The sequence below is a fragment of the Lissotriton vulgaris genome, chromosome 5 (assembly GCF_964263255.1).
Source record: "Lissotriton vulgaris chromosome 5, aLisVul1.2, whole genome shotgun sequence".
Taxonomy (NCBI): Eukaryota; Metazoa; Chordata; class Amphibia; order Caudata; family Salamandridae; genus Lissotriton; species Lissotriton vulgaris.
Genome location: NC_141693.1, coordinates 1,695,253,004 through 1,695,274,110, shown reverse-complemented (window position 1 = coordinate 1,695,274,110; position 21,107 = coordinate 1,695,253,004). Strand labels below are relative to the sequence as shown.

At 46.4% G+C, this 21,107-nt stretch overlaps 1 protein-coding gene across 1 annotated transcript in view; it reads left to right on the top strand.

Moving 5' to 3' along the window:
- NSF (N-ethylmaleimide sensitive factor, vesicle fusing ATPase) overlaps positions 1–20,841 on the top strand; it is a 696,320-nt gene extending 675,479 nt beyond the window's left edge. The window contains exon 21 of the mRNA XM_086923839.1: positions 18,049–20,841. Within this exon, the coding sequence (XP_086779965.1) occupies positions 18,049–18,070 (22 nt within the window). The 3' untranslated portion in view covers positions 18,071–20,841. The remainder of the gene's footprint in view (positions 1–18,048) is intronic.
- Positions 20,842–21,107: the final 266 nt, after the last annotated feature.

Sequence of the window (21,107 nt, the reverse complement as noted above, 5' to 3'; positions counted from 1 at the left end):
TCCAACGCATCCAGTACGCCTCAGCCAGGCTCATATTAGACATCCGGCGTAAAGAACACATCTCTGGTCACCTGAAAAACCTCCACTGGCTCCCCGTCAATAAGAGGATTACTTTCCGCCTCCTAACCCACGCACACAAAGCACTCTACGAAATCGGACCCGAATGCCTCAACACACGACTGCCCTTCTACACCCCCTCCCGCCAACTACGATCCTCCAACCAAGCCCTCGCCACTGTACCTCGCATCAATAAAACCACCATGGGAGGTAGATCCTTCTCCTACCTGGCGGCTAAAACCTGGAACTCACTTCCCACTCACCTCCGCCTTACTCAGAACCACCTAGCATTCAGAAAGCAGCTTAAAACGTGGATATTCGACAAGTAATCCCCCACTCTTCTTCAAGCGCCTTGAGACCCTCTTGGTATGTAGCGCGCTATATAAATCTATTGACTTGGCTTGACTTGACTTGGCCGCCCTCTTGTGCTTCTAAAAAATGTCTTTATGGAGGCACCAAACCATTAGTCCATAGATTATATCGGACGTTTAATTATGTGTGTGATGTATAATTTATCATGTATAAAAAAACAGTCCATCCTTTTGTACTACATGACATGTATTTTGTACAAAGTATTAAACACACCTACTTAAATTCTACTCAAGTAAATGAAGTAAATGGACTTTTACTTAAATGTGTTTGGTGCCTCCAGAATGACTTATTGTATACTGTGTGATACACCAGAGAGGGTAGCTAAGCTGGATTTTCCAATAGCCTCCATTCAGGGCGGATCCATCCTTCTTTAGATGCCAGGATTTCAAGGATGTGTGCCATACAAATACTCATAATATGACAACAAGTGTGTTGTGAGGGCGCTGGGCACTCTTTCCCCTTTGTACCCTTTTGCACTTGCTTTCACTGGGATTATTTCACCAAAGTTATACCTGCAATTGAAGTGGTCTCCCGTGCTGTTAGACTTCGAGTAGCAACAAGGGAAATGACATCTTACTGCAGTTCACCTCGATGACACCACAAGAAGTGACATCACATAGCCTTTGTCCACGGTTGGTCGTTATTCAATTACATTTCAAAATTACGTAAAGGTTTTCGGTCCTCAAAATAAAATTGTGTACAGGAGATTCAAAATAAAATGCTTCTTTTTTTCTTATAGTTCTTTTACTTTAATTTCCAGTCTGAAATCATCTTAAATGTACTTACTAGCCAACATGTTTGTCCGCTGGTCTTTTTCAAGCCATATAAATTGTAGTTTATTATTTCAACTAGCACGTTCATTCCTTGTTATAATCCCAAAATTGGAAATTAACTGCAGCCGTTGAGCACAATGGGTCTTCTGCTGACAGAGTGAAAATCCAATGTGGGGGTTGAGTAGCCTAAGGTATACTAACCATCCTGTTAGATGATAAGTGGATTTAAAAGAAACTACTAGCTTTAAAGAGCCTACAACTAAAAGCAGCTCACCCTCCATACTGGATTTAGATTCTCCCAGCAGCAAAACCCTGGTTCCAGATGACTTGGAATATCACAGGGAATGTGATTTGTTAATGTCTTTTGTGTATTAAGGTAATGTGTTAAGATGTGGACTTCACTCCCCTCTCCTTCATGGAATCCCAGAGATGCCACTCTTTTGTTCAAGCTCCGAGTTTAGACTAATTCCTCACTCTTAACACCCAGAAAAGGATCTCAATGGCCCACACATTACCTGCTTGATAGTCTGCTTTTATCCAGTTTTGGATAGAAATCCATTTGTGAAAGATTGTAATGAGCACGGAGCTTGTGCATGGCTGCAATTAAAAACTGTGAAATGATCACAAGCAGTGATTACAATGCTACACTGGCTTGGTCTCTACTCCTACCATGGCCACAGAGGAGGGAGCCTCTTTCGGTATGGTGGAGCATAGGGCGCTTGAGCTCTTGGACCATCAGCTACCCTCAGTGGCATTCAAGACTAACATCTTGACAGAGGTTCTTTAACTGGGAGTCACCCCATTCGATCCTTTACTCCCCTTTAATTAAGCCCATACTGATGTCCGACTTTGGGCTAGGTCCAAGCCCTGCATAGAGGCTCCTGATTCACACCACTCCTGGGTACCCCATTTTCCGTACCCAGCACCCTACCCCTGAGAGCTTAGTTGTCCAGCCCTCCACCACTAGGGTCAACTGCAGTGCATTCCTTACCAATGCACTGCATAGGGAATTCAAGAGGCTGGAACCTTTGGCAAGAGAATGTTCTCTTCCGCCAGCCTTCTGGGATGAATTCCCAAGTGATCTGGGATTTGGTTGCACACGTGCTGCCTATAGTCTTGGAGGAGGCCCGAACCATGCTCTCCAAGCTATTGCTGATGGAAGAGACGCAACAAACATCACCATACGATATGGACTGGATACGACCTACTCGCTTGGTAGAGAGATTTCATTGTCTGTGGCCTTGGGGTGCCAGGCCTGGCTGAGAACCAGTCACCCCGCCACCCCCTCCTCCGCACATCCTCCAAACGCCTTTAGTTTCCCCTCCGCTCATCATGGGTATCCAGTGGGAGGCAGGATACGCCATCACCTTTACCATTTGTGATTAGTAACATTGGACCTTTGGGTTTTGCAAATAGTCCAAAGTGGCTACGTGGAAACTAACCACTGCCTCTCCTCCCGGCAGGCGGGCTTTCGCCCCCTCCACTCTACGGAGAAGGTGGTGACCTCAGTGATGGACAGCCTACGCGAGGGCATTGATACCAACCTCCCGCAGGCCCTCATCCTCTTAGACCTGTCCGCCGCTTTTGACACGGTGGACCACTCCATCCTCCTCACCCGTTTCAGGGCGGCGGGCATAGAGGGCCTGGCCTTCGCCTGGCTTGAGTCCTTCCTGAGCGATAGGGCTCAGGCGGTCCACCTAGCTGGTTTCACCGCTGCCTCTAGTAAGGTTGTATGTGGAGTCCCCCAAGGTTCCTCACTTTCCCCTCTTTTGTTTAATTTATACATCTACCCTCTTATTTTTATGTTACAGCAGCTCGAGGTCACGGTGTTCAATTACGCCGATGACCTCCAGCTAATTTTTAACCTTTCCCACTCTTCCTCATCTTCCCTGAACGTCCAATCCGTCATGTTGATTGGATGAACTGCAACCACCTCAAACTCAATCCGGACAAGACGGAGTTAGTCTTGACCGGAGGTGGTTGCAGTCCCTGGTCCCCTTCCCACTGGCCTTCTTCACTTGGTGTCCCCCCGCTCCCTGTCCCCAAGGTCAAAACCCTTGGTATTTTCCTGAACTCTTCACTTTCCGTTCACTCACAGGTCAATTCGGTTGTTTCCTCCTGCTTTTTTTCCCTCAGAACCATCAGGAAGATCTCTCGCTTCTTCTCTCTACCTGCCCTAAAGATCATAGTGATGGCTATGGTGCTCTCGCGCCTTGACTATGGCAACATCATTTACAATGGCGCCCCAGCCTACGCCCTTCACCGTCTGCAGCTAGTGCAGAACCAGGCCGCCCGCCTGATTCACGGCCTGCCCAAAGTCCACCGAGCTACTCCTTTACTGCAGGCCCTGCACTGGCTGCCGGTGAAAGAGCGAGCCTTGTTCAAGCTTGGCTGTACCACCTTTCAGGCCAAAATGGGCACCGCCCCGGAGTTCATCTGCTCCGCCATCAAGCCCTACACGCCGGGTAGAGAGCTTCGATCCACCCATCAGGCCCTGTTAATTACCCCCCGTTTCAGAAAGAAAAAGGCGGGCGGAACAAAATTTGCAGTTCTCGCTCCTGCGTTCTGGAACTCCCTCCCGACGGAACTCCGTATGACACCCTCTTACATTGACTTCCGGAAAGGTCTTAAAACTCTGCTCTTCTCCCGAGCCTATAATGTCTAGATTCCCTCCGCTCCTGTTTGTCTCCTCGCAATCTAAAAGCGCCAAGAAACCGCGTGGTAGAAGTGCGCTATACAAATGTTTTTAAATTCAAATTCAAATACTCCCTCCCCTCTGTGAATACCCCTCCACCCATGCTGCCCACTTACGACCAGTTGACAGAGGCTGCCTCTCCTTGCTTTTGTCAGCAAGTGCTAGCTCTCTTGGCAAAAGGAACCTAAGAGAGGGTGCCGGCATCAGAAGTAGGCTGTGGTTGCTATTCCCACTACTTTCTGGTGTTCACGAAGGACAGAGGCCATTGTCTTATCCTAGCCCTGTGCCTTCTCAATCTCTTCCTGAAAAAGGAGAAATTAAAAATGCTTGCGCAAGTTCTGTCTGCCCTGGACCTGGGAGACTGGATTATAGCGTTGGACTTGCAGGATGCATATTTTCACATCCCCGTCCTGCCTGCACACAGGTGTTACCTGCAGCCCATGGTGAGGCAAGAGCACTTTTAGTTTGCCATGCTTCTCTTCGGCCTTACCAGCGCCCCTCAAGTGGTGAAGGTCGTTGCAGCTCATCTGCAGGGGTCAGGGGTTCCAGTCTTTCCCTACCTGGATGACTGGCTGCTGAAGGCAGGCTCGGACCAGGCAGTCGTTTCCCACCTCCAGACTAAGGCGAACCTTATGCACTCGCTGTGGTTCACTATCAATTATCAATATGGCAAAGTCACACGTGACTCTCTCATAAATTCCATTCATCAGAGCTTTTCTGGACACAGTGCAGTTTCGAGCCTAACCGCCTGATCAGCAAGCCCAGGATATTCAGACTAGGATACCGATTTTTCAGCCTCTATCTCCCCGGATTTTCTGTGAGAATGACCTTGAGGTTGTTTGACCTTATTGCCTCCTGCATCCTGCTTGTAACTCATGTCTGTTGGCATATGCACTCTCCGCCGTGGGACCTGAAGGCCCAGTGGGCGCAGCATCAGGGGAATCTAGCCAACATGGTCCAGATCTTAGAGGGAACTGCACTGATGGCTGATGAACAGGGATTGGGTCAGTGGCAGACTCATCTCCCTTCCCTAACCACAGCTGACGGTGGTGACAGATGCGTCACTTCTGGGATTTGGGGGCCATCTGGGAGAGGTGGAGATCAGAGGACACTTGGCTCCAGCAGAGACCGTGCTCTACATCAACCTGCTGGAGCCTCAGCAAATTAATTTTACATTGAAAGGCTTTCTTCCTTCAATCAAGGGAAGTCTACTGCAGGTGTTCACGGACAACACCACCGCCATGTAGTTGTGTAACAGACAGGACAAGGCTCTGTGTCTCTGGGCATGGCTGGAACCCCAGAGCATTTCCCTGGTTGTTCTACACCTGGCAGGCTGACTGAATGCCATGGCGTACGAACCCAGTTGAGTGGATAACAAATAGTGTCTTCACCTGTAGCTGGTGCAAGACCTCTTTTAGCAGAGGAGAGAGCCTTGGTTAGATATGTTCCCCACCACCGAGAATATGAAATGTCTGCAGTTTTGCGCACTGGAGTTTCCAAGGTGACTTTCGCTGAGAGTCACTTTTCATCTTGTGGAGCTCTGGCCTTCTGTGTGCTTTTTCGCCTATACCACTCCTACCCTGAGTACTCAAAAAGATCCAGAACGACCGGGCCCAATTCTTTCTTGCGGCTCCAGATTTGGCACAGATAGTCTGGTATCCTGAGCTGTTGAGCATTATCATCAGTTCACCGATCAGGCTGCTTCTTCGAGAGGATCTTCTGTTGCAGTAACAGGGGAGAGTTTTGCACCTGAACCTGTGCACCTATCACCTTCATGCGTGGAGATTGAGCAGCGACAGTTGACTGCTTTCGTACTTCCTTCCGAAGTCCATGATATTATTCTGGCAGCTAGGCTTTTTCTCCACCAAGTTGATATACGACTGCTATTAGGAAAAGCGTGTGACCTGGTGTAATTCTAAAAATATCAACCCTATTTCTGCACCTTTCTCTGCACCTTTCTCTAAGGTTCTTCTGTTTGGTCTATTGTTGGGCCAGCAGGTCTCTGCTCTGGGCACAGTTAAAGGTTATCTATCCGTCATTTCAACATTTTGGCAGTTTCCGGACAGCCTTTCTTTATTCAAGTCACCCGTGGTGGCTAGGTTTCTTAAAGGCTTGCAGGACATGTTTCCTCTACTCTATTCATCATTCCACAGTGGGATCTAAACCTCATTCTGCATTGATCACACAAAAGAATTCTGGTTGGATGATCAGCCGTTATTGAGGTACGTAGGAGCTGTGCAGAAATGGACCATCTCAAGGTGGATAGTGCTCTGCATCAAGATGTGCTATGTACTGGCCAAGAAACAACCCCCTGAGGATGTGCATGCTCATTCCACCACAGCTAAGGTGCCGACCATTGTGTTTGCCCGCATTTTTGCCAGCCTTCCCCTACCTTGACTACTGGCTGTTGAAGGCGGGCTCGCTGAAAACAGTCGTCGGCCACCTCCAGATTATGGCAAGCCACCTGTCATCTTTGGCATTTACTATCTACGAAGTCATACCTGACTCCTTCTCAGGTGTACATCTTCATCTAAGCCATTCTGGACAGGCTGTGTTTTTATGCCTTTCCCCCGTAAAAGAGTGCAGAACTTTTAGACTATGATCCCGACCTATCAGCCTCAGTCCTTGATTTCAGTGATATCGATTTTGAGGCTGCTGGTACCGATTACCTTCTGAATCCTGCTGGTCGAGCTTGCCAGGATGTCTGTGGGCCCAACATCAAGAGGACCTCTCTAACCACATCCATATTTTGTAGGAGACTTCAAAAGACCTACATTGGGGGTTACTGGATGATGATTGGTTTAGTGTCAGACCACTCTCCTTCCTCCACCAAAAGCTGCCAGTTGTGACTGACGCATCACTGCTCTGGCAGAGCCCCAACTTCATATCAACTTTTGGAATTGAGGGCGATCCGCTTGAGGCTAAAAGCCTTCCTTCTGTCACTTAAAAGGAGACTGCTACAGGTGCTCATGGACCACCACCATGTGGTATTGCAACAAACAGAGTGGGGTCACGAACCCTGTGCCAGGAAGACTTGCAACTCTGAAAGTAGCTGGACCACCAACCAGTTTTCCTGGTAGTGAACCACCTGAGAAGATCATTGAATGCCAGGGCAGAAAAGCTCAGCTGTGCCTAGCTGATCATGAGTTGCAGTTACACACAGAGTTGGCACAGGTCTCTTTTTCCGCAAATGAGGAGAACCTTGGCTCAAACTGTTTGCCCTCTCTGAGAAAGCTCTATGTCAGCCATTTTGCACGTTGGAATTTCCAAGGAGTCTCTCACTCGAATAAGAGTTCCACCACAGGTTGAATTCGGGACTCCAGTATGCTTTTCCGGTGATGCCACTCCTGCCCCAAGTTCTCATAAAGATCAGGACTGACCAAGGCGAAGTTATCTTAGTGGTTCCAAATTAGGCATGGAGAGTATAGTATCCAAAACTCCCGGGCTCAAACATCTGTTCTCTCATCAGGCTGCCTCTCCTGGAGGATATTCTGTCACAGCAGCAGGACAAGATTTTGTACCTGGGCCTTCCCAATCTCCACCTTCATACTCGGAGTTTGAGCGGGGACATCTGAACACCTTCAACCTTCCTCCAGAAATGCCTGATATCGTCTTGACAGCCAGGAGTCCCTTGACACAAACTGTATATGCTTGTCATTGGGATAAATTTGGTGGTTTGGTGCGTCACATGCCAGAAACCGCACCCTCCTCTAGGCCATGTTAGCTGATATTTTGTTTATTTAATTGCTATCCTGGAAAAGCCCTGCTCTGGGCACAGTTGTCTTTTTGCAGTAGCCCGATCAGCTCTCTTTATTTAAGTCTCCAGTTGTTACATGATTTTTGAAACAGTTGCATCATTTATTATTATTATTATTATTAAATTTGTAGCGCACACAGCTACTCCGAGGAGTGTCCCGGCCGAGCCTGAGAAGAGGTCGAAAGTCAACTAAAAGAGTAACTAAAAGAGAAAGGTTTTGAGCTTTTTCTTAAAAGTCACAAGATCTTGAATGCTACGTAGGGCCAGCGGGAGGGTGTTCCATTCCAGAGCAGCTTTCCGAACAATGGAGCTCCCGCCAAGCCTTTGACGATTGAACCGGGGGGTCTGCGCAAGCAGTTGTGAGGAGGAGCGCAACTATCTCCCCGGGACATAAAAGAAAAACGTCCTCTATAGATAGGTAGGTCCCCGGCCGTAGAGAGCACTGTGGGCGATAGTAAAAAAAAATTCTTTTAATCGAGCCTCCACCGGAAGCCAATGCAAAGAACGCAGATGAGAGCGTACACTGCTCCTGCTGGAAAGGCCCAGCAGGAGCCTGGCAGCCGAGTTTTTCACTATCCGAAGTTTATTCAAAAGATAGCTTGTGATGCCAGCGTACAATGCATTAGCATAATCCAAGCTGGAGAGGACCGGAGCGTGAACAACAGTTTCCTTAGCAGACTTGGAGAAGAGGAAGAAACTTCCTCAATGTTTTCAGGATGCCGAAACAGGTCCCAGCCAGCTTCTTGACCTGGATTGAAAAGGTCAGATTCTCCTCAAACCATACCCCCAGATTCTTAGCATAGCCTACCTTCGTAATAGGCACGGGGGAGCCTGGGGGCCAAAGTTTCTCTCCCTCTCCCTTTGTCATGCCACATTGAGGCTGTGAGAAGCTGACCTGGTATATGATGTCTACTATGTAAGTGGGCACCATGCACCAGTCCAGACAACCCTTATGGTGATTTAAGAGGTCTTAGACAACCTTAGAAAGCTCTCTGAATGGTAGCTGTATAGCGTAGCCTTCAGGCTTAGTCCAGAAGAAGTGTAAAGCACCTTGTTTTACTAGAATGCAGTATTATAGTATAGATCAAGTGAAGAAAACCACTGTAAGTATTTATAAAAATATGCATTTATTATATAATACTCTCTAATACGTTCAAGTATCTCCAACACAGAGATAAACACAAGGCACACAATACTTTAGCAAGAAATACAGTAAATAGCACGATATACACAGAGAGCTCCAGAGGGGGACCAAACCATATATTAAGGAAGTGGTATTAGAACCACGACTCGAGTCAGGGCGATGTCGAGGGGACGCAGAGTTGCTAGCGACCGACAGAACTACCCAAGGTAAGTAGATAGGGACCCCATGGAGAGCGTGTGCAGTGTGTGAACACAATCCCGTGCTCCATACAAGTCTATGTGCGAGTCGCGTTTGGATTTTGAAAGATTAAGGACCCTTCCCAGTGTACCCTGAAGAAACCCTTTGGAAGACAGAAGGTTGGAGAGCCACCCCACCTGTGGATCCCCTAGTACCCCCGTTACCTACACCAGGGAAGCCAGGTTCATACATGTGAAGTGGTGTCGGAAACCGCAGTCAAACCCAATGGGGGGCTTCAGGAAAGTGCCACTGTTGAGTAAGGAAGAAGTGTCCGATGGAATCCAAGGATGGATTCTTGATGAGAGGTACCTGCAAGCAGAGGGGACAGAGTCTGTCACTCAGGGCTGACTAGGAGACTTGGAAGACGAATGCCCTCCCATATCGGGTGTTGCAGGATGGATGGCGAGGACCTTGACTCTGCAGCTTTGAGGACCAAGCGATGCTTTGGAGGACCAGGAGTTGTGCATGAGCTGTCCCACGAAGGATGTCGAGTGCTGAGGGGTCATTGTTCGGTGGGAGCACCAACAAGCCTTGGCAAATGCAACCAACGCAGGAATCAAAGAAGGAGCAATGTCGATACCAGCAAGGTCCAGAGGACTCACCAAAAGCAGGGGACTCGGGGTATGCCCTGAGCAATCAGGGGAGCCCAAAAGAAAGATGTGTGACACTTAAATGGACCCAGAGGCCGGAGGCACTGGAGTTGCGAGAAGACCTCAAGCAGCTCACCAAAAGATGCAGGCAACGATGCACACGATACGGTGTGGCTGATGATTCTAGTCACCGGAGATGCTTGAGGTTGGGGCTACTTGGAGCCCGAAGACCTTCTTGGAAGGAAGCCAACAAGCCTTTGAATCTGCAAGTTGGACACAGTACACAGGGGTCAGGTTATTGCATCCCCACAAGATATACTGGCCTCAAACTTGGTGAGTGCAGGGCAGGCATCTGGAGTTGTGGAAACCCACCACCTGTGTTGCAGAACCTTACGGAGTCCGGAGGAGCTCAGGATCAGCAGACCGGTCGACTTAGTTGCGGTGCCTGTGAATGCAGGGGAAGTGACTCCTTCACTGTCTTTGATGCTTCACAGCCTTGGGAAGGTTCCTGTATGATGCACAGGCACAGATGGTGCAGCAGACTGGAAGGAAGATGAAGTCATGCCCAAACAAAGTCCAGCGAAGTCCAGACTGCCCAGACGGTAGAAATAGAACTGTTGTCTGATCTGAATCTTATCCCACGACAAATCTAGGGACCTACACCCAGGTAAACCCTTAAGTAAAGGGTTGGGACTCTCCCAGGGGATGGTCTGGACAGGGGGGAGGTTACTTCCATGTCCTTTGTCCTGTTTCGTGTCAGAGCCAGAGCCATCTGCTCCCAGAACTGGTTTGAACTGGACTATAGACGGGGACACCAAGTGTGCCCCTCATGCAGACTTTCTGGCACTGACAAGCGCACCCTCCCTGTCCCAATACACTAAACCCTGTCTGGGAGGTGGTCACACCTCCCTGTGACAGGATGCCTATTGTTCCACCTTCCTCTGCTCATGCTTGGCTCAGCAGCAGGAGGGCAGAAATGTGTCTCTGGCTGGCAGCAACCTTTTTGTGCTCTCCAGATGTAGAAGATTGGCACCGGGAACACTGAGAGCCTAACGGAGGGCTCGTCCAGATGGTCATTGCGTAATTATGCGGTGCCCCTCTATATAGTATAAGGCTGCTTCACTGACAACCCGGGAGAATGGACTCCGTAGGCTGCAGGGGTGTCCTGCTCATACAGCGGCATGTCTCACTTAGAACCAAGCACCCTGCCTTCCGGATTGCAAAGGCCTGCTATGTTATGTTATTGTAAATTTGTATAGGGCGCGTATATACATGGGTGTCTTGGCGCTTCCGGTGCTCCATACTGTGTTTCAGACCAATAAATCTAAAAAAAAGTCATGTCTTCAGTTGCTTTCTAAACTCAAGGAGCGTTGGAATTTCCCTCAAGTGTCGTGGGAGAGAGTTCCACTCCTTTGAAGTATTGTAGCTGAAGCTCCTTCCTCCCCAGCTCACCTTTCTTATTCTGACCGTAGGCATCAGATGGGTGTTTGCAGATCTCGGGGGTCTGTTTGAGATATACCATTTGAAAAGATCCCATAAAAATGTTGGGCCTTCTTTATGGAGGGCTTTGTGAGCTATACACAAAGCTTTAAATGTTACCCTTTGGGAAACTGGCACCCAGTGAAGGTCCTGAATCCCTGTTCTAACAGACTGATATTTAGGTATATCCAGTACGAGTCTTGCAGCAGCATTTTGTACTGTTTGCAATTTATTTAGAAGAGTAGATTGGATGTTAATATATAGGCCATTGCAATAATCTACTTTGGGTAGAACTAGCGAGGTTACCACCGTCTTTCTAGATTTTATAAGAATAAAAGGACATATTTTCCTTATGATTTTTATCATAAAATGTGCCGAAGTCCCCACTTTGGATACTGTGATATTTTAAGCTCAACTTATCATCTATGATAACTCCCACATTTTTGGCTTTGGTCACTGGTATGGGAGGGGGGCCGAGATTATCCGGCCACCACTCAGGGGACCAGGCTGGAAAAAGATTCCCAAACATGATCACTTCCGTCTTGGTTGAATTTAATTTCAGGCAGTGATCACTCATCCAGGTACTTAATTGGATCATACAATCGTGGAGCTTAGTGGAATGATTGATGTCCTTGTCCACTGTCAAGATAACAAATTGGGTATCATCGGCTTAGGAGGTGGGAATCCGATTGAAACTTCTGATTAGAGGGCCAATTCTGCCACATAGATATTAAAAAGTGTGGGGCTCAACGAAGAAGCCTGCGGGATCCCACATGGCATTGTAAAAGGTGTTGATTTAAAATTGCCCAGGTGAACAGATTGAGTTCTATCTGACAAAAAAGAGGTCAAAAGGGAGAGAGCGACTCCTCCAATTCCTATTGGTTTTAAACGCTGCACCAGAAGATTGTTATCTACAGTATCAAATGCAGCAGATAGGTCCAGAAGTATAAGAACTGCTGATCCCACCGCCATCCAAAGAAGATCGAATTTCTTCTGTGGTTTTTATCAAAGGCGTTTCCGTACTGTGATTGGTTCTAAAACCAAATTGGCTATGGTCCAGAACCTCGGTGTCGGCAATAAAAGCAGAGAGTTCTGTATTTGATTTTCTCTATTATGTTTGCAGGTAAAGGGATTCTTGCAATGGGTCGATAGTCGGTTGGGTCAATTGCATTCAAATTAGTTTTTTTCAAAAGAGGAAGGATGCAGGTCTGTTTCCAAACAGAAGGAAAAGATCCTTGTACCAACATTTGGTTAAACAACTTGGACAGATAAGGTCCTATAAAATGACTGATGCTTTTTATAATTCTAGGGGGCAGGGGTTTTCCGGTGATCCTGATTTGGCCGTAGAAATAGATTTGACTATTTGAGTTACTGAGGTAGGGGTGAAGTTAAGAAAGGGTGTTTTGGCTGTGTCTTCTTGCCCTATCTTCTCAAATGATTTGGAAGAAGCAAATTGATTAAACATTTGATCTACCTTTGATTTAAAGGTGTGGGCAAGTGTATCACAGAATTCTTGGCTATGGCTGGCTGAGTCCTCTTTCATGCTTGAAGTCAGATGTTTAACAGTTTGAAAGAGTTCCTTTCTTGAGTGACCTGCTTTTTCAATTAGAGATGTATAATATTGGCTCTTTTCAAAGTTTACTTTTTTTTAAGTCTAAGAGCAAAGCTTTGTATTTTTCTTTTTCTGGTGCTTCATAATGTTGTCTCCATTCTCTTTTTGTCTTCTGCAAGCCTGTTTATCCAATCTTAAGGCTTCAGAAAACCATAGAGCTGAAGGCGTTTTCCTATTTTTATTAGTGGTCACAATTGGGGCAAGTTTACGGCAATTGGAATCTAGCCATGAAGTATATTTTATGGCTGAAGATTCTGCGTTTAACTCCAAATCCGACTGAGTTTGGGCTAAGTGGTCTACCAATGATAGTGGATCAATGCTGTGCCAAGATCTGCCCGTGTTACTGGTGTGAGCCCTACTCCTGTGATCGCATAGAAGAGGCTTACATCTAAAAAGAATAGTATGATGGGCAGACCATGTTAGCGGAAGAGTAGATATATTATATAGAACAGGATTATTGGAGAAAAGGCCATCTAGAGTTTGACCTGCTAGATGTGCATGTTCTTGGATAAGCTGATTAAGACCCACCTCAGACATCATTTCTAAGAGCTCCTTTGTGTCTTTGTCCTCCAACATTTCTAGGTAAAAATTCCAGTCACCCAGAAACGTAAAACATTTGTGTTGGAGACTTAATGCTAAAAGTGGGCTTAAGTTTGCCAAAAAGTTGATTCTAGGACCAGGTGGACGATAAATTAAAAGACTGTTAAAGGTGTCTTGTCCCTGGATAGAAATGTTATAATGAACGGCCTCGCAATCAGAGGAGCGGACCACTGAACAGTAGGCGCTAAATTCAATTCTGTGAATTAGCGCAAGCCCACCACCTCTGCCCAATTGCCTGTCGTGTCTAAACACTTTATAGCCATGAGGGACAGCAATGTTAAAATCAGGTTCCAAAGTGTCATTGCCCCAAGTTTCGGTTATAAACAATACATCAATTTCATTGTCAGTAATGAGGTTGGCTATTTCATAGCTATGCTTTACAAGGGACCTAGCAATAATGAGTGCTAAATGCAGGTCACTGAACCTGGAATGTGGATAACTGGCATCAGTAGGTAAATATATTGTATGGTTTAATGTTTTTTGTAACTTTGTTGCACCCCAAACATTGTGCATAATCAGATTTGATTAAATCTTCCCTCTTGAATAAATTGCATGAGTGCTGTCTGGGTGGACATAGTGCTCTTAGGCTTTCTCCTGTATAACACAATCTTGTCATTTCTATGGTCCCTGAGCCAGGGGTTCTGGCCCTAGGCCCGGTCTTGGCGCGGATGGGCGCAGTTGGGCTTGCCTTCGGCGCGCCGGCAGCGAGCCCACTGCGCACGTCCGCTCGCGTCCGGTCTAGTGTGCCTCTAAATGGGCACGTCTGGAGACTGGACGGCTAACCCAGGCAGAAGTAGGAGCCCAGAAGTGGTGTCCCCGAGGTCTTCCCTCCGCAACAATCGGCAGAGCCGCGGCGGACCGGGGAAGCCTCAGGGAGGTGTTTCAGATAAGTAAAAACAAGATTGAAAAGGGGGAACCATTAAAAATATACAGTTGTGCAAATATACAATTTAAAAGAACTTAGCTTTTTTTGAAAGTGCAGCCTAGTGTAAAAGCAGCCAAAATAGAGCCATGAGTAAGGTAGTGTGCAAATTAGCAAGAAAGAGTTAGCAGGCAACCTACTAATGGTCGTGAAAAACAGCAGTAGGAGACCGCTGCGCGTCCTGTTCAGCTTGCCTCTAAATAGGCACGTCTGGAGACTGGACCGCTAACCTGGACGGAAGTAGGATCCCGGAAGTGGTGTTCCCCGAGGTCTTCCCTCCGCAACAATCTGCAGAGGCGCGGCGGACCGGAGAAGCCTCAGGGAGGTGTCAGATAAGTAAAAACAAGATTAACAAGCATTGGCATAGCCAATAGGTCTCGCCTTTCGGACCTTATAAGTGTTTAGCCATGCAACACGTGATGTTGTTGCACCAATTGGCTATGCTAATTCTTGTTTAAACTGACTTGCATTTTAAAGGATGTAATTTTTTTCTGCAACAAATCACTGCATTTGGGTGTGTTTAATTTCGCACTGCATTCCGCTTTTTTCCTTCATGCATGATATCTCTCCAAGTTGAAACAGCAATACACCAAGGACTTAAGTTGTTGGCGGAGCAGGACGCAGGGAGACCGTATCACCATGCATTTTAACGAATAAACTGGCCTCTGCCGTACAATACCACATTAAATATGGAGAAAGCACCTTCACAAGCGTACTGGCTATTCCAAGTCACTGACTGGTGCAGGGAACAGTGATGTTACTGGTGACGTAATTCTCTTATTAAAAAAGCAATTACATTCTGCTGTGTATATTAAATGTCACTGAGTCCCGAGCTATGGATAGCGGAGGCATGGGGCTTGACATGGGTTTTTCAGAGTCTGCAGAAGGCAGGTTTGTCCATGGGTTGTGACGGTTCGTTGAGATACATAACGTCCGTGTACCAAAAATCTAGTGTTTGTTTTTTTTAAAGGTTATTGGTATAGCGAAAAAGTATGAAGATATTGGGGGGTGTGGGCTGGAAGAGATGAAGGGGAAGCGCGCAAGCAAGAGAGGCAAAAGGAATAAGGAAAGGACAGAGGAAGTTAGGGAATGTTTAAGAGGAAAGGGAACGTGTCATTCAGAGGGAGGGGGAGAGAACAGAGGGGAATTTGATAATAATGCAGACCAGCAATAAATAAAAATGCCCCATGACCACAAACAGACCTGTAGTGTACAAAGGATACGGACAGCCTGACAATCCTGGATTAAACACCGCTTATATAGAGCTCAACCCCGTGCACAGCGTGAGTCACAAATCACAAGACCATGCCAGCTACAAGCGTGGAGAGCTCTTCGAGATTTCCACTCTTTTGCTCGAAATTCCCAAGCTATATATGTGCCTATTGAGCACCAAACTGTAACAACTCTGATATATTGCCTCGTCTGGCATTTAGAAATGTCCAATTCAAACACTCAGGAAAATCCTTCCTTCCAGATGTTAGACACATGCAAATGTACTCAACTCGGACGGAGTCTCACGCATGTGTAAGTACATATAGCAAGTGCAAAAGTGAACCTTCTTTTGTGCCTAACATTTATATCTTGCTTATTTACAAAGACAATGCATCGTTGTGTGGTTGATGCGGAGAGAGGCATGCAAAGCGCGCACCCGCACACATGCGCTCAAGCCCTAGGCCGGCCATGGCACCATCTGGTAGCACTTTTTTTTACCCCTTTACTAAAAGTCAAGCAACAGCGCATGCGCTGCTCTAGGCTCGACCTAAAAAGGGGGAACCATTAAAAATATACAGTTGTGCAAATATACAATTTAAAAGAACTTAGCGTTTTTTTGAAAATGCAGCCTAGTACAAAAGCTGCCAAAATAGAGCCATGAGCGAGGTAGTGTGCAAATTAGCAAGAAAGAGTTAGCAGGCAACCTACTAACGGTCGGGAAAAACAGCAGTAGAAGGGCCGCTATAGGGGTGACTTATAGGTTTTAAGTGCAGTGACCCTTAGATATAGGAAACCTATATCTTAACTAAGTGGATCAAGCACCTACTTACACCGGCTGCAATAGCAGGCCTGCAGTTCCCTTTTGCATGGTCTCCAATGGGTGGATAATGCATGCTTCTGCCCATGGGATATCTCTGGGGTACCTATGCCCTGGATACCTTAGTACCATATACTAGGGACTGATAAGGGTACCCCAGTATCCAATCTGGGATGTACCTAAGTACTGAATTCAACACTTTAAGGAGAAAGCAGATAGACTGGGGTCCTGATTAGCAGGATCCCAATCAGGCTAGTCAAAAACCAGCATAGTGCCAGGCAAAAAGTGGGGGTAACCATGCAGAAGGATCCTACCTTTCTACAGAAACTTTAGCTTGGTTCTCACTTTCCTGATGTGAATTCCGTTTGAGTCGCTTTACTGCTGTTCATTGCGGCTCCTCAGCCTCAAGACAGTGTTCCTTGTTGCAGTAACATCGGAGCGGCGTGTGAGTGAGCTTTTAAGCTCTGTGTTAACCTACCATATACCATGTTCTTCCCTGACTATGTAGTTTTGCGGACACTGGCATCTTTCTCACCTAAGGTTGTGACACTGTTCCACGTCGATCAATACAACACCTTGCTGGTTTTCTACAATCTGCCTCACCCCTCCAAGAAGTAGGATAGACTCCATAGTTTGGACTCCAGGAAAGCACTGAGCTTCGCATATAGATCATACCAATGATCACCGGATAGACAATCAGCTCTTTGTGGGGTTTGTTTGAGCAAAAAAAGGCAAGGCTGTGCAGAAGAGAACCATCTCCCAATGGACTGTGCTCTTCATTAACTTCTGCTACGCATTAGCTCAAAAGCAGACTCTGGAAGGAGCACGTGCTCATTCTACCAGGGCCAAAGACCCTACCTCTGTGTTAGCACATGGAGTCCCTGTCCGAGACATCTGCTCTGCAGCTACGTCAGTGTCCCTACATAAGCCCACAAAGCACTACTGTCTGGATGGTCAGGTTTACCGCAAAGGGCATTTTGCCTGCTTGATCCTGTAAGACTTCCTACTTTGAGTCCATTCACAGAGCTACCTCCAAATAGGTTCCGGAACGGTACCTATTCAAATGGTGTGAAATCTATGGCTAGAAGTTTCAGAAGAACAAGTTACTAACCTTCGGTAACGCTCTTTCTGGTAGAGTCTCTGTCTAGCCGCAGATTCTTTATTGATCTTCCCTGTTCTATGAGTGGATTCCGTCCGTAATAATGTTCCAAGTTTAGGAATCTGCACACTAGTCATACCAGGCTCTATGTCTTGGGGCGCGGACAGGCTTCAAAGCAACTGAGATCCACATACAGGAGTGGCACCCATATAGGCCCCACACACCATTTCCAGGGCGGCGACAGTGCTGAGCCACCTAGTGGCGCAGAGAGGTACTGCTGAAAAGTTTCCGGATCCAGTCTGACACCAGGCGAATATTCAGAAGATGGGGACTCTGCGGCTAGATAAGAGTCTCTACTAAAAACAGCTTTATGGGAGGTAAGTAACTTGTTCTTTAAGTAAAGAGTAATGTGTTATGTCACTTGAAGTCTCATCACATCTGTATGCAAAATTCATTTGAGATTATTTTCTAAATGATTTTAGAAGTGCAAGACTTTAATGTGTAAGCTTTAGACCCAAAGCCTCAATGTTGCACAGCTTAGGACACCTCCTGATGCACATACCATTTTATTTGGCATCATAGTTGCTTGTATTACACTATCTGTTGGCCCCATCCCATTATTTGAAGCATTAAGAGAGATTGCCAGCCTTAACCCCACTTCCTTTTTTTTTTATCTTGTCAGGAGTCGCCGTGGCTATGATTGAGGATAAAGCCATTGCTGCCATAGTTGGGAACCCCCCCAGTGGCAGAAGGAGGTGGTGACTGAGGCGCAGAACGTGGGAGGATCTTTGCCTGTGGGCGCCCCTTCAGAGGACAAAGTGAAACTCTCATCTACCGTTAACAAGCACTCGGACTTGTGCATGTTTAGTGCAATAGCCCAGACCCTCGTTTACTCATGTCTGTAATATGCTGGTGTTGTCTGACAGATGTTCTGCTGTAAAATCTTTTGCTTGTTTGGCACACAATGGACATTCTCACTTGGTTACAGTTTGTTTGAGGTTGAGGGAACCCCTTCAACCTGTAGACGACTTGAAGCAAGTTGGGGGGGTACCATACCTCACTTGAAGGCTTCTCCTAAACCATCTGTGCCCCTTTCTCTTGCAGCAGAGACATCTTCGCACCTTCACTCGGCTGGGAGAAAACATGCTATGCTTTGCCCCCACTCGCGTGGATTGGCATTCGCATGCAGTGTAATGAGTTATCCCAGACGGGAGTCTGCCTCAATGCGTGGTGGTAGCAGGATGCCCACAGCTAGTATACATTCCCATCCTCCAGTCACTATCCCGGGGAAGATCTCTGACAAATGCTGCTCCACACCTCCCTTTCCCAGGGGACGTAGGTTTGTGTATATTTGCTTCGCAGGGGGCAGCTTCTGTCCAGGACCTGGTATTCGAAATACACATGGTGCAGAAGAGCAGAGTGTTGGTGTCAGCTCCTTTTAATCGTTGCTTAGCTGGTTCTTTTTATGTCTAAGAAAAATGTCCATGCCAATGAAGTTTACACTAGTCGTGTCCTTTACTAGATTTTATAAAGTAAAATAAAGGTTCTGTTGTGTGTTCATTTCTTCTCTCCAGGCTTGGGCGCCTGGGCAGTGCTTCATTTGATGGGTCTTGTGGGTACTAACGTGATCTGCTGCTACAGTCGTGACAAAGTGGTGTTAAAGTGTTGGCTCTAATGTGCCACAGTGTGTGGTGTTTGTCTGGTGCGAGAGGACCCCATGGTATTATCCCGGTCGTTGATGTATTATTGCTTGTCCAAGAAAAGGCAGCCCAGCTGCAGTGAAGACTCCAGCCCAACACGACCTCTGATGAAGATGACAAAACACCAGATCCGCAGGGGAAGCAGGCATTCCTGGGAGAGCTTTAGGGCAGCATTTCATTGTAGGTGCGGGTATTTTGTTTCGGATATCCTTCACCCTTCCCTGCCATCCAAAGGCAGGGGTCCTTCCCCCCTGTTCTTAAATACCTGGTGTGTTCCACTAGATGCTCTCTGCATGCTTAGCGCCCTATGTGAACTTGCCTATCTTTAGGTGTATGTATTCGTGTCTGATTTGAGTCATTCTGTTCTCAGCGCCATTCCACAACTGTAGTTTAGCTTTGAGTCGCACGGATAGTTTGGGGAATTCATCTTTTCGAATCGGTCTTATTTTTTTTCTTGCCTCCCTTACTTTTACTCTTGCAAACTGTTACGTGGCTGTTGGCACATGGCCTTAGTGCGATGATTTCAGTGGATTTCTAGCATGGTTTCTTTCTTTTTCTTTGAAAATGTAATTTCCATCACACGCTTTGCATGTCAACTTTATTTTGAATTAGTTGGTGTATAGCAGTGAACAAGTCACATCAGTTGTCTATAAAAGGGTATTGAAAAACTGGACAGGAGACATTCAGGGTTTCTTGTATAACCTAAAAGATGCAATTGTGTTTTGATACAGATTAGAAGAATCTATCACACCTGCGAACATTATTACAAAGACTTTGGAAATCGCTTTATCAGGAAAAGATCACACAAGGAAATCTGCTACATAAACTCTTTGATCACTAAATGCAACATAGATTCGCAGGTAGACCCATTGTAAACATGCATGGATTTAGCATAGACTGTACTTTTTATTACAATATCGGGTGCTACGTCTCTATGTAGATAGAGGTACAAGTGTAGCCTGCCCCACACTTCAGTCACTTGTGATCTGCTGACCATTATAGTTACAGCTTTCGACTAATGAGAGCTGGAGAACTGCACAACAGCTAAATTCCAGTGCTCTGCTCCAGTGTTCTTTTTCTGAAGATGTACCCCACATGCTCAGTAAAGACAATCGCAGATGGCTTGGCTTTCATTTAGAAGAGCATGGCTACTAAATGCATTGCTGGTTCTGCTCAATAGATCTACGTATGTGCACACGCTTTTTCAAAGCCTCTGGGGCAGAATTCCCAGATGAAGGGAATGCTTTCCTGGCTGCTCGTAACCAAGTGTGAATGTTACTCACCTGCTAACCCAGCTCACTTGCTTTGCTGCAATAGTCCTCATGAATGCCTCCACTTTCCAAGCCTCTTGATCACCTCTTGCCCGAGGGGAGCTAAAGCCATCTTCACAAACTCTGAGCCACTAGCTGAGTCCGCCCAAAACGCAAAATCCGCTCCTATTTTTGCCACGGTTTTTGTCACAACTGTGGTTTCAGCCTCGTTTGTACCATTTTGAAAGGTTTTTTCTTTGATGTTGTAAGTGAAGTGCATTGTATTTTAAGTGGCTAGTGCTCTTATTCTTTCCTCAATTGTGTATGTAACTGCAAATTCCTTTCCCAGTCTGCAAAAGTGACACCAACACAGAATGCAACACAACATTGTATTAATTTATCTCTTTGGATATAATGATGTAAAACTTTTTATTGTATTTTGGTCCAAAGCTACTCTGAAATATGTATACATATCTGGATTACTGCAGCTGATTGGTTGTAATAAAAGAAGAACAGATAAATGCACTCAGGTGACTGTATTGTGGATTTCTGTGAAATATATATGCCTACTCAGTATCTCCCAGTTGGAAAGACTGTTTGGTTGTCTTTAGTTGCTATTCATTCAACTTCATACAAGGCCCAGTGCGGTATAGTCATCAATGTACGTGCCTAGAAAGTTTTCGTATGAGAATAGAAGATAAGAATGCTTAATGGTACCTCCAGCCCCAGAGGAGCCACATGAGGAATCCCTCAAGGCTCTCAATCGTTTACTTAAGGCTGCTCATTGACCA